Source organism: Chiloscyllium punctatum, chromosome 29 (assembly GCF_047496795.1).
Source record: "Chiloscyllium punctatum isolate Juve2018m chromosome 29, sChiPun1.3, whole genome shotgun sequence".
NCBI classification, from domain to species: Eukaryota; Metazoa; Chordata; class Chondrichthyes; order Orectolobiformes; family Hemiscylliidae; genus Chiloscyllium; species Chiloscyllium punctatum.
This window is the reverse complement of record NC_092767.1, coordinates 63042018-63054515: the sequence shown is the minus strand read 5'-3', so window position 1 is coordinate 63054515 and position 12498 is coordinate 63042018. Positions and strand designations below refer to the sequence as shown.

Here is a 12498-nt window from a genome sequence, read left to right as displayed (position 1 = left end):
AGAATGGGAGAATTTAGGTGTGTGGAGGGAACACTGAGGGTTCCAGTGGGAGAACGCAGAGGTTTGAGGTAGGATCTAGTGGTGGGAGTGAGGAGTGTAGAGAGTAAGGCATGGGATAGATTTACGTTTGAGGATCTTTTCGGGGGGAGGTTCCAGGGAGGAGAGTCCATGGTGAAGGGGGATGGTCTGTCTGAAATAATGTGATTTATAGGATTTTGAAAGAAGCATCAAAATTCCAACTGTTTATCCTTTTGGCCCTTTGTTTGCCTGCTGAATGCCTGCAGTTCCTGATTAATACAAACATACACTTGATTCCATCTATCCATTGCTCTCCCTGTCTGGCCATTGGCTCAGTTTGATCCTCTATTCCACTTCCTTGGCTCCATGAGTTGCAGACTTGAAAGAATCTGGCAGAATACTGTCTCACCTGGCCACGGCCAGATTTGGACAGATCCCCACTGTGTCTTTCCCAACTGTTAAAAATAATTATCTGTTTGATCCCATTCCCCTCCCTCAGTGCAGAAAGAGGCCATCCAGCCGACCGAGTCTGCGCTGACGCTCCAAAGGGCATCCCATCCATACCCACCCCTATCTTACCCCCATAACCTTGTATTTATCATGACTAACCCACCAGGCCTGTACATCATCAGATACTAACGGGCAATTTAGCAAGGCCAATATGGGAGGAAACCGGAGCACCCGACAGAAACCCACACAGACGGTCACCCAAGAGTGGAATCGAACCTGGGTCCCCAGTGCTGTGAGGCAGCAGTGTTAACCACTGTGCCGCCCATATTACAAACGCTTTGTAAAACGTTCCCACGACCATTTCAGTCGTTACATTTCACGTCATGAGTGTTTTTAAAAATTAAAAACATTCTCCTCTCCTCTGGACCTTTTCCCAATGATCAGAAATTGATATCCTCTGATTACTGACCATTCTGTTACAGGAAAGAGTAAGCCCTTATTTACTGTCAAAAGCTTCCTGCAAAACGTTTGCGTCAGTATTTACAGTGGAGAAAGATGTGAAAGCTAGGGAACTCAAAATAAATAGTGATGTCTTGAAAAGAGTCCACATTACAGAAGAGGTGGTGCTAGAGGTCATAAAGGTAGATACATCCCTGGGACCTGATCAAGTGTATCCTAGGACATTGAGGGAAGCTAGGGAAGAATTGCAGAGCCCCTAGCAGAGAACTTTGTAGCCATGAGTGAGGTGTCAGAAGTCTGGAGGGTGGTTAATGCTGTGTCATTATTTGAGAAGTTGCAAGGCAAAACCAGGGAACTACAGACCAGTGAGTCTAACCTCAGTGTGGTTAAGTTGTTAGACTGAATTCTGAGAGACAGGATCTATATGAATTTAGAAAGGCAAGGACTGATTAGGGATAGTCAACATGGCTTTGTGCATGTCTAACAAAATTTTAGTTTTGTTTTAGATCACCTGCGAAGGTAGATGAAGGAAGAGCAGCAGACATTGTCGACATTGGATTTAGCAAGGCCTCATCAAGGCTCCATGTTGTAGTCTGGTTAGTAAGGTTAGGTTACATGTGAACCAGGGAGAGCGAGCCAACTGGATACAAAATTGGCTTGATGGTAGGAGACAGACGGTGATGGTGGAGGGTTGTTGCTCAGACTGGAGGCCTGTGACCAGCGGTGTGCCACAAGGATTGGTGCGAGGTCCACTGATGTTCATTGCTTAAATAAATAATTTCAATGAGGATATAGGAGGCATTGTTTGTAAATTTGCAAATGACACCACAGTTGGTGGTATAGTGGACACTGAAGAAGGTTATCTAAAGAGTATAATGGGATCTTAATCAACGGGATGAGGGGGCTGAGGAATAGCAAATGACGTTAAATTTAGATACTGCAAGGTGTTGTGTTTTGGTAAGACAAATCAGGCCAGGACTTCCACAGTTAATGATAGAGCCTTGAACAGTGTCAGAAAGACCCAGGGGTGCAGGTTCATAGTTCCTTGGAAGTGGCATCACAGCTGGGGTAGAAGGCATTTGGCACACTTTCTTTCATCGGTCAGAGTACTGAATATAGGAGTTGGGGGACTTTGTTAGATCTGTACCAGATATTGGTAAGACCACATCTGGAGTATTGTGGACAATTCTGGTCACCCTGCTAATAGGAAGGATGCTATTAAACTTGAAAAGGTGCAAAAAAGATTTACAAGCATGTTACCAAGACTGGAGGTTTGAGTTATAAGGAGATTGAATAGACTGGGACTTTTTCTCATGGAGCATAGGAGGCTGAGAGATGATCTTAGAGGTTTATAAAATCATGAGGGGCATGGATAAGGTGAATAGCCAAAGTCTTGTCCCCAGCGTAGGGGAGTCCAAAACTAGAGGGCTTAGGTTTAAGATGAGTGGAAAGATTTAAAGGGACCTGCAGGGAAACTTGTTCACACAGAGGGTGGTGCATGTATGGAATGAGCTGCCAGAGGAAATGGTGGAAGTAGGTACAATGGTAACATTTAGACAAGGTACATGGATAGGAAAGGTTTCGAGGGATATGGGGTAAAAGGCAGGCACATGGAACTAGTTCAGTTTTGGAAACCAGGTTGACGTGGATAAATTGGGCTGAAGGGTCTATTTGTGTGCTGTATAATTCTAACTCCTTGCCCGGGGTTAGGAACATTATCCATACCCTCTTGAGGATGTTTTAAACCCCTTTACTGTACCCTTTGTCACCATGGAAAAGCGCAGCAGGTCAGGCAGCATCCAAGGAGCAGGAGAATCGACGTTTCGGGCATGAACTCTTCTGAAACATCGATTCTCCTGCTCCTTGGATGCTGCCTGACCTGCTGCGCTTTTCCAGCAACACATTTTCAGCTCTGATCTCCAGCATCTGCAGTCCTCACATTCTCCTTTGTCACCATCCCTTTTTTAAATTTGATTTTCTCAATCTTCCTCGACAGCCATACTGAGGATGATGGAAACAATGAGACAAACACATTTTGGGAATTGGGAAATGGAAATCAAGCAGAGCCCATAACAGAGTTGGCCAATGCCAGTAGATTACAGCATTGATGTCTTTATCTCCAGATGTCGCTGATGCTGTTGAAAAGCCACTCACAGGGAAACTGAGGAAGAGGAACGGAATCCAGACGTGGCAACAAGAGGCAACAAGAGAGTGGCCAGGACGAAGCCACTCAGACCGGTTCCAAAGTCAGAGGGTGGGCCCCAAGGCAAGGGCCAGATACGTGAAGCAGTGGCTTCAAATGCTGGAGGTCAGTGAAAGTCAAACTTCCATTTACTACCTCGTGTTTTCATCATTGGGATACTGCTCCCCCCTACGTGCCTCATTCCTCATTGGGGCCGCACCTCACCTGTACGCACACTGCTGGGGGTAAGGTTCCTCCCTATGCGCATTGTCCCTGGCCTTGGGGGGGGGGATGGCACAGCTCCCACTCCCAGCTGGGGTCATTGCCCCCCTCCCCCCCACTATGCGCCCCGCCCCCAATTGGGGTCACTGCTTCCTCTCTCCTCCCTCCCCCAAACGCACCAGCTCTCTTTGGTGGGCAGAGCTACAATGGGCACTTAAAGCGGAACTTTATTAGATACATTCAAGGCTTTTGAGGGGAGTGAGGTAGAAAGTATGGGGATATTTGCCTGAATTTCAAACTTGCCTGGACTCAGGAGAGGTGCCGTAAGACTGGAGAATTGCAAACATTAAAGCCTTTTGCAGAAAGGTTAAAATGAATAACCCCAGCTATTAAGGACAAGTTTAACTTCGGTAGAGTGGAAACTTCTAGAAGCTATTATTTAGGTTGGATTGAGTGATCACGTTTGCCAAAAATGGTTTGTTTAGGGAGAGTCAGCACTGATTTCTAAAGGGGAAATCTTGTTTGACCAACTTGCTGGAGTCTTTTGGAGAGAGAACAGGCTCAATGTGGATTGATATGTTTTATGTGACTTTTCTGAAGGCATTTGCTAAGAGCCATACTATATAGACCTTGAGGAAAGTTGCAGGTCACTGAATAAAAAGGACAGTTGCAAAGTGGATTAAAAAAAACTGGCAGAGTGATATGAAATAGAGAATGGCGTACAATGGATATTTTTCAGGCTGGAGGAAGGTTTGTAGTGGAGTTTCCCAGAGGTTGGTATTAAGACTCGTGTTTTTTCTGATATAGATTAATGACCTGGATCTGGTGTGCAGGGGACAATGTGCCTTTGCAAACTTTGTTTAAACTTGGAAGAACTGGGTTGAATGTGGAACTCCAAAAGGACATTGACAAGTTGATGGAGTGGGCAAACATGTGGCACAGTGGTTAGCACTGCTGCCTCACAGCGCCAGAGACCCGGGTTCAATTCCCACCTCAGGCGACTGACTGTGTGGAGTTTGCACGTTCTCCCCGTGTCTGCGTAGGTTTCCTCCAGGTGCTCCGGTTTCCTCCCACAGTTCAAAGATGTGCAGGTCAGGTGAATTGGCCATGCTAAATTGCCCGTAGTGTTAGGTGCAGGGGTAAACATAGGTCTGGGTGGGTGCGCTTCGGCAGGTCGGTGTGGATTTGTTGGGCCGAAAGGCCTGTTTCCACACTGTAAGTAATCTAATCTAATCTTATGAAGTTCAATGCAGAGATGTATCAGGTGAAGCACTTTGGTCAGGAGAATATTGAAAGAGAATATAAAATAGGTGGTCCAGTTTTGAAGAGGGTATGGGAGCAGAGGAACGTCTGTCTGTGTCTGTGTGTGTGTGTGTCTGTGAATGTAACTGAGGGTTACAAGACAGCTGGAGTGAGGAGTCAATATAGCATAATGGATTTGGCTTTATTAATCGGGGCATGGAGTACAAGAGCAGGGAGATGATACTAAAACTGTACAACTTCTGGAGAATGAGTATTGTGGACAGTTGTCGGCCCCTTCATTGTTGGAAAGATGTGAATGTGCTGGAGTGTGTGCGTAGAAATGGTTTGCAAGAATAATTCCAGAAATGCAAAACTTCAGTTAGAATCCCTACAGTGTGGAAACAGGCCCTTCAGCTCAACAAGTCCACACCAACCCTTCGGAGAATATCCAACTCCATCCCGTTCCCCTACCCTGTTAGTCTACTTTTTACCCCTGACTACACCTAACCCACGCATCTCTGAACATGATGGTCAATTTAATGTGGCCGATTCACCTAATCTGCACATCTTTGCAGTGTGGGAGGAAACCAGAGCACGTAGAGGAAACCCACACAGACCCAGGGAAATGTGCAAACTCCACACCCGAGGCTGGAATTGAACCCAGGTCGCTGGTGCTGTGAGACAACAGTGCTCACCACTGAGTCACCTTGCCCCCCTTGTGAGGATAGATTGGAGTTGGCATTGTCGAGATGAGATCTGACTGAAGTTTTCAAAATCACAAGTGGGTTAGAGGGAGCAGATAGGGAGAAGCTATTCTCCCTCGCAAAAGAAACAAGAACAAAAAGGCATAGATTAAAAGTGATGTGCAAATGAAGCAAGGGTGATGTGAGGGGGAAAAAGAAACATTTTCACACGGTGAGTAGTTAGGATCTGGAACGCACCCTCTGGAAAAGAAGTGGAGGCAGGTTCCATTGAGATATTCTTAAAGGGCATTATATTGTTTGGTATGCAATTTTATAGGGAAAAAGCAGGAGATTGGGACTAAGTAACAAAACCAGTCCAGGAATAATAGGCCAACTGGCATCTTTCTGTGTCGTAACAATTCTGTGATTACAGAGTCAGACTTGTAAAGCACAGGAACAACAGACCTTACAGTCCATATCGTCCATGCCAACCTGATTTTCCTAAACTGATTCAGTCCGATTTACCTGAATATGGCCCGATCCCTCTTAAACCCTTCCCATTCACGTACCCATCCAGATGCCTTTTAAATGTTCTAACTGTACCAGCCTAGACCACCACCTCTGGCAGCCCATTCCGCGCGCACACCACCCTCTGCGTGAAATAGTTGCCCCTTAGGTCTCTTTTATATCTTTTCCCTCTCACCCTGAACCTATGTCCTCTAGTTATGGGCTCACCCCAACCCAGGGAAAAGACTTTGTCTATTTATCCTATCCATGCCCCTCATGATTTTATAAACCTCTATAAGGTCACCCCTTAGCCTCCGACGGTCCAGGAAGAAACAGCCCCACCCTGTTCAGCCTCTCCCTATAACTCAAACACTCCAACCCTGGCAACATCCTTGTAAATCTTTTCTGAACCCTTTCAAGTTTCACAACATCTTTCCTATAGCAGGGAGACCAGAACTGAATGCAGTATTCCATAAGTGGCTTCACCAATGTCCTGTACAGTGGCAACATGACATCCCAGCTCCTACAGTTGATGCACTGACCAATAAAGGCAAGTGTACTAAATGCTTTCCACACCCTGTCGACCTACAACTCCCCTTTCAGGGAACTATGTGCCCGCACCTCTAAGTCTCTTTGTTCAGCAACACTCCCAAGGATCTTACCATTAAATATATACGTCCTGCCCTGATTTGCCTTTCTAAAATGTAACATCTCACATTTATCTAAATTAAACTCCATCTGCCACTCCTCAGTCCATTGGCCCATCTGATCACTCTGAGATTAGCACCTTCACTGGCCAGTACACTGCCAAGTTGGTTGTCCTCTGCAAACTTACTAACCATACCTGCTACATTCACATCCAAAATCAGTTATATAAGAAAGGGATTCCAAAGGGACATCTTAATGATGGAGTAGAAATTGGGAGCTAAGGTCTTGGCTTCATGGCTGGGAACTAGGTTCTGAGGCCTGCAATTGGGACTGAGACCCAATTAGTGCATCCTTTTGAAGTAATGAAAGAGTGTGGACATGGGGAATGTGGCAAAAAAAAGCATTTGGATTCTTAAGGCCAGCAACAGGTGCTGAGGTGTTTGGCTGAGGGCTGAGCTAAGACCTTATAGAGACAAGAGGAATAGCAGAATATCACATGCTAACCTGTTAACAGTAGGGTTTAAAAGCAATTACTCAGATCAGGTAAACGGCGGAAGGTGTCCCACACGAACCATTTGTTTTACAGAAACTATTTGAAATCATGAATTAGAAGCCGTTTCAAACTTTGCTGATGAGATGATGATATAGGTTTCAACGTGGTAGTTTTTCTAAGAATAGGTCACGTGACCCCACTTTCTTCCCTTTGGGAGTGGTTAGCCTGAGGAATTCACTACCACAGCAAACAGTTGAGGTCAAATGTTGTGTGCCTTCAAGGAGGAGTTGGGTATAGCAATTGGGGCTAATGAGGATCAAAGGATATGGGTGAAAATCAGGGACAGGCGATTGAGTTGAATGGTCAGTCATGATCATAATGAATGGCAGAGTGAACTGGAAAGGCCGAATGGTATATTCCTGTTCCTGTTTTCTGTGTTACTTAAGTAATCTGGCTGACTTGCTGATATTGAACTATATATAGTCTTTGCACATATATAAGGGGAGGTGATTTTGCCATTTAGAAATTCAAACTTCACTGGGACCAGGGAGGAATCTGTTGATCCCATCTAATTTCATCAACATAACAGAACAGACTTGAGGGGTAGCTCGTTAGCATTTCTGCGTGGATCTATGATTTACGTTGACATGGAGGTGGGTTTTGAGAGCGGGTCCACGGGATGCAATTTGTAGGGTCAGGTTACAGACTTTCCAAAAGAGATTCTTCAAACTCTCAGACCAGTCAGTCTGCCAGGATAAGTGTGAGAGAGGGAGAGAGAGAACACAGCTAGAGGCAGCCAGTTTCTACAGCACATTGTGCTGGAATGTGCCTGGGAGCTCAAAGCCTGATTTGAAAAGACCAGTTCCTGGGGATTTAGAACGAGACTAGAGGATTTGTCTAACTCCAACTAGAGGCAAAAGCTGCAGGAAAAACAAGTCATTCCAAGAGAATTGAATATTGCCTTAAAATAATAATTAGTCAATGTTGTCAGTTCTGGTTAGTTGTGGGGGGAGGCTGAGTGTGGAAGATAGTAGACAGAGAGGATACAATGGGTGGTAAGGACAACACAGGAGAACTGGGTTGGTCAGAGAGGGAAAGGGGGTACAAGGGACAGTGGGCACAGGGAGAAGTGGTGAGGCAGGAATGAAATTAGAGAGACAGGCGGGTATCAGACAAGGGGTTTGGAAGGAAAAAGAAGGGAAGGGACACAGAACGAGAGAAAGGAAGGGCTACATAAGGTGGGATTGGATTGTCCAGATGAGGTCAGGGGAACTTTTGGTTTAATGGCATTTGCTTGAACCTCTGCCAATGCTTAATTTTTCCCAACAGCCCAAACAGAAGCTTAGCGAGAGAGGAACAACCACACTGGAAATGGCTACAGGACTTGACAGGCTGTGAGTAGAGATGTTTGTGTATTACAGCACAACAGAAGGCAACATGTCTGTGCAGACTGTTCCAAAGAATTGTTCATTTAGCCCCAGTCCCCCTGCAGCCTTCCACATTAATCAGTAAGGAACAGAAAAGGCTCCCAATGATAAATGTGGCCTTGAGATTCCTTATTTTTGGAGGTTTTGGGGTAACACTGGGGTCAACACTCTTCGAGGTGTCGTTCCAAATTGGGAGCAGTCAGGGGTAGGGGTGGGGGTGGCTGTAAACCCTGACTTCCTGCAACAGAAAGCACCTCACTTGACTTCATGGGGCAGAGAGAGGGTGCCAGCGATGAACCTCGAATGCCACTGGTTGGAGCTGGAGTTTTCCCAGTGGCCACTGATTTGAGGATGTTAGAACATTACGTCACCATGTAATGAAGTGGTCGTCTTTTGACCCTTACAGTCTTTTAACCCAGACTTCGATCACATTGGAAAATAGTCTAGATCCACACTGGGCATCAGGTTAGATCATAGTGCCCAGTGATCCCGGAAACATGGATGGGCACAGGAACAGGTGAGTGCTCTATTGCCCCTTGTACATCCTCTGTCCTACCTTTAGAGCCACACTCTGTATCCACCATCGACCAACCAGGTGGAAAGACAATAAGGAAACTGCAGCCAGAGTCTCACATGGGAGCCAGTATGTATATGTTATTGAGGCTCTAGTGCTGCCAACTCAGTTTTGAGTGGGTACAAACTGGCACATGTTCAGTATTAATTGATCAATTAGTCTTGATACCCCTCCTGCTTAGGGTAATGCTCACTGTGTTTTGAATTTTCAGGCTACACCATCCATCCCCTCCTTCCATGGGGAGCAGATTGCTTTGTACTGGTTCCACCCTGCCTCTCCTCCCTGTGGTTGTGGCCATCGTTCTGTCACTGGTGCTTGTGCTGCTGGCTGTAGTCCTCCTCGTTTTTCCCATTGTGATCCAGGAGTGTAACTGGCACCGGAGGAATACCTTTCTACCGTTTCACTTCACGCTGTCCTACCTTAATGGCCCCCCACCAACATAACCTCTGCAGAACCTGGGACCTCTTGCTCTTCACCCAGAGGCTGATGACTGCATTGACTGAGGAACCCACTCTTAATGGTGAACATTGCGACTTGAGCTGGCCAACTATCCACCTGCTGGATCCCAAAATGAGCCAGCCTGTTCAGTGAACGTCCAGCACCGGGTCAGATTGGAACCAGTTTGAAACTGATGGATTGGAGCCAAGTTGAGGCCAAAAGCTGGGATTGAGGCCGGCAAGGTTGGAATCTGGGAATGTCGTGCTTTGTTCCTTGCATCATCGAGATTGGCTGAAGAGCTAGCTGTTTCCACCATGCCATGTCTTGTGTCTGTATTTGTATCTATTCTCTCTCCTCTGTGCATTGATGCAAAATGGTTCTTGTGGAGGAACTATTTACTCTTCGAAGCCAACCCTTCCACCCCCAAGAGTAACAAACCTCATGACCCACTCAACAGCCTGATTGTGGCTCCCTCCAGAGTAATATTTCCCAAATGCTGTTCAGAGTGATGCTCCCACAATGTGGGTGGATAGGCAATGTGAGTCCATTTGCATGGAGTGACACTCAACTGTGAAAGGAGTCCATGGTGTTGAGACTGACCCCCTTTTTTTCCTTTATTTTAGGGAGGTGGTGCTCTCCATTCTCCAGCAGCTTGTCCCCTGGGATCGATTTGGTATTCCTGTCCCATGTTACTGTTGGGTGATGTGCCCCAGGAAGGGGCTAGGGGAGCTGCTGCTAATCAAGGCTCAGTGTCTCCCATTCAAACAGAGAGGAGTTTGTCAGCTGGACAGACTGGAGGAGAGGAAGAGGTTAATGTGAAAAATTGCACAACTCTCAGATGGGGCAAGAAATGAAGTGACAGGAGGAATCAGTGTGTGACAGCAAGGATAAGATGATGAGGTATTTGTGTGTGGATGTGATACAACGTGTGGCCTGATTTTAATCAGAATGTTTTAAGGCTTGAAGACTCCAAGGGAGATGTTGATTCAACTCCTGTGGTCTGTGGGCCAATGTGGAAATGATGATGGGGCAGATAGAAGCCATTTGGCCCATCAAGTCCACACCAACCCTCTGAACAGCATCCCATCCCATCCTCTCCCTGTAAGCCCACATTTACCATGGCTAAGTGGAGAAGTCTTGTAGCCTCGATGGGCCAAATGGCTGCCACCTGTGCTGTGACCACTGCAGGATCCAATGGGCAGGTTGAGATTGGGGTAGACTGAAGACAGGAGCTGAGTGATGTCTGTGTGCTGGGGTGAGGTGGTTTTCGATGTCTGATTGGCTAGGCAAGGAGAGTTGTGGGTAGGGATGTCTCAGCAGGGTGGTGTGGATTAAGGGTAACCATTTAAGGATGGGTGATTGATATAGCTCTTTATCAAATGATACTCTGCTCAGGCTGGGTTCTGCATAGCTGCAATCTTGCATAAGCTTCACAGACCAGATCCTTGTGTTGCAAAACAGTAATGCAGTGGGGTTGACTCCATTCTATTTCCTCTTTTGATTTGCTGATTCATTTCAGTGCGAGTACACTCACTCACTGGTGAGGTTAAACCGATAAAATAACAGGGCAAGTGAAACCTGTCCAGTTAGCACAGCCCATGAAAAGCACCATTTGACCACAGTCTAGAAGGACAAAGTCAGCAGATATGTGGTACCAACCTATCACGCGTTCCCCATCACACCATCCTGCCTTGGGCATATAACCCCCACCCCTTTCCTTCAGTGTCACTGGGTCAAAGTTGTGGGCCTTGTGGATGTACCAAAACCACATGGTCTTGAATGCGGTAGCTCACCACCAACTTCTCAAGGGCAATTAGGGGTGGGGCAATAAATGTTGGCCTGTACAGCCTGTATCCAAGGGGAGATAATGTCACTGGACTAAGTAACCCAGCGATCCAGGTTAATGCTGAGGCTACAGGTTCAAATCCCAGCAGAATTTCCAAGTCAGGAATTGGAAATGAGTTTCCATAACAACAGTAACTGTGAAACTATTATCAGTTGCCGTGAAAACTCAGAGTCCAATTAATGGCTGTTAGAGAAGAGAATCTGCCCTCTACCTGATCTGGGTCTATATCCAGGCCTATAGCAATGTGGCTGATTCAACTGCTATTTGGAATGACTTAGCTGGCACATTCAAAGGCAATTACCGATGAGCAACACATGCTGACCTCGCCAGTGATCCATCCCATGAAAAAGTAAAAGTCATTCCGTGATGTAAAACCTTCCACATGCACCTTTTTACCACAGTCCATCCCACTCAAGCATGGGAGTACCTGCAGCTTTTATTGAATGGTAGGATGGCTAAGCTAGCATTTGGTACCCATCCCTAACAGTCCTGCGAGGCCAGTTCACTGGGTCTGGAGTTGCATGTAGGCCAGAGCAGGGAAGGATGGGAAATTTTCTCCCATAAAAGGACATCAGTGAACTAGATGAATCTTTATAGCAATCGACACTGATTAAATGGATACCATTAGGCTAACCTTTCACTCCAGACTTTCAACATCTGCCATTAGCCCAAAGTTCTGGATTCCTAGTCTAGTGACATAACCTCTAACACTCCACTCGTGTGGAAGTTTCACTCCAGGGAAAGCTGTTCTTTCAGGACAGGGTGGCTGAATCCTGAAATCAGAAAATGGCAGCCATTTCCTCAACAGGATGCTTTTTATTGTAATGACACAGCAGAAATGCACAAGTCAGATCCGGATCTGGGAACGGCCCTCAGAAAATATTTGGGCACATGCAGTTGTGTCAGGTGTTTGGGCTCCAAACATGTACACACACACACACACACACACACACACACACGTGTGCGCCCACAGCCACCTGTCCAGTGGACAGATCTCAACCCCGACTAGCAAACTGTTCACTTTACACACGCCTGAACAATGTCTGATCACTGACTCCTCCTTTTGGTAAACAGGTGAAACCGTATTGAAAGTGTGTTTGTGGACAATTTTGCACTACATTGTGTGACTTGTTCACAAATACACTTATTTCCCACATCCTTTTACAATAGCAACAAGTTGAGTAGCATAAAAACAGCAGAACATGCAGGAGCTGTCTCTCGTTGGGTTGGTCTCGGATATTTCATGAACAGAAAGAAGTTGTTATAAATACTAAATTGTCCCACTCTGTGCAGCCCCAGGCAGAGCACC

General features: G+C 46.2%; 2 protein-coding genes across 2 annotated transcripts in view; one reads left to right on the top strand and one right to left on the bottom strand.

Moving 5' to 3' along the window:
- The window catches only part of LOC140454473 (nesprin-2-like), a 38763-nt gene extending 26726 nt beyond the window's left edge, over positions 1 to 12037 (top strand). The window contains exons 10-12 of the mRNA XM_072549241.1: positions 3051 to 3235; positions 8234 to 8298; positions 9117 to 12037. Coding sequence (XP_072405342.1) covers positions 3051 to 3235; positions 8234 to 8298; positions 9117 to 9348 — 482 coding nt within the window. The 3' untranslated portion in view covers positions 9349 to 12037. The remainder of the gene's footprint in view (positions 1 to 3050; positions 3236 to 8233; positions 8299 to 9116) is intronic.
- Positions 1 to 12498, bottom strand: part of LOC140454472 (spectrin beta chain, non-erythrocytic 1-like) — a 274811-nt gene that overhangs the window by 241055 nt on the left and 21258 nt on the right. The gene's annotated exons all lie outside the window — the stretch shown is intronic.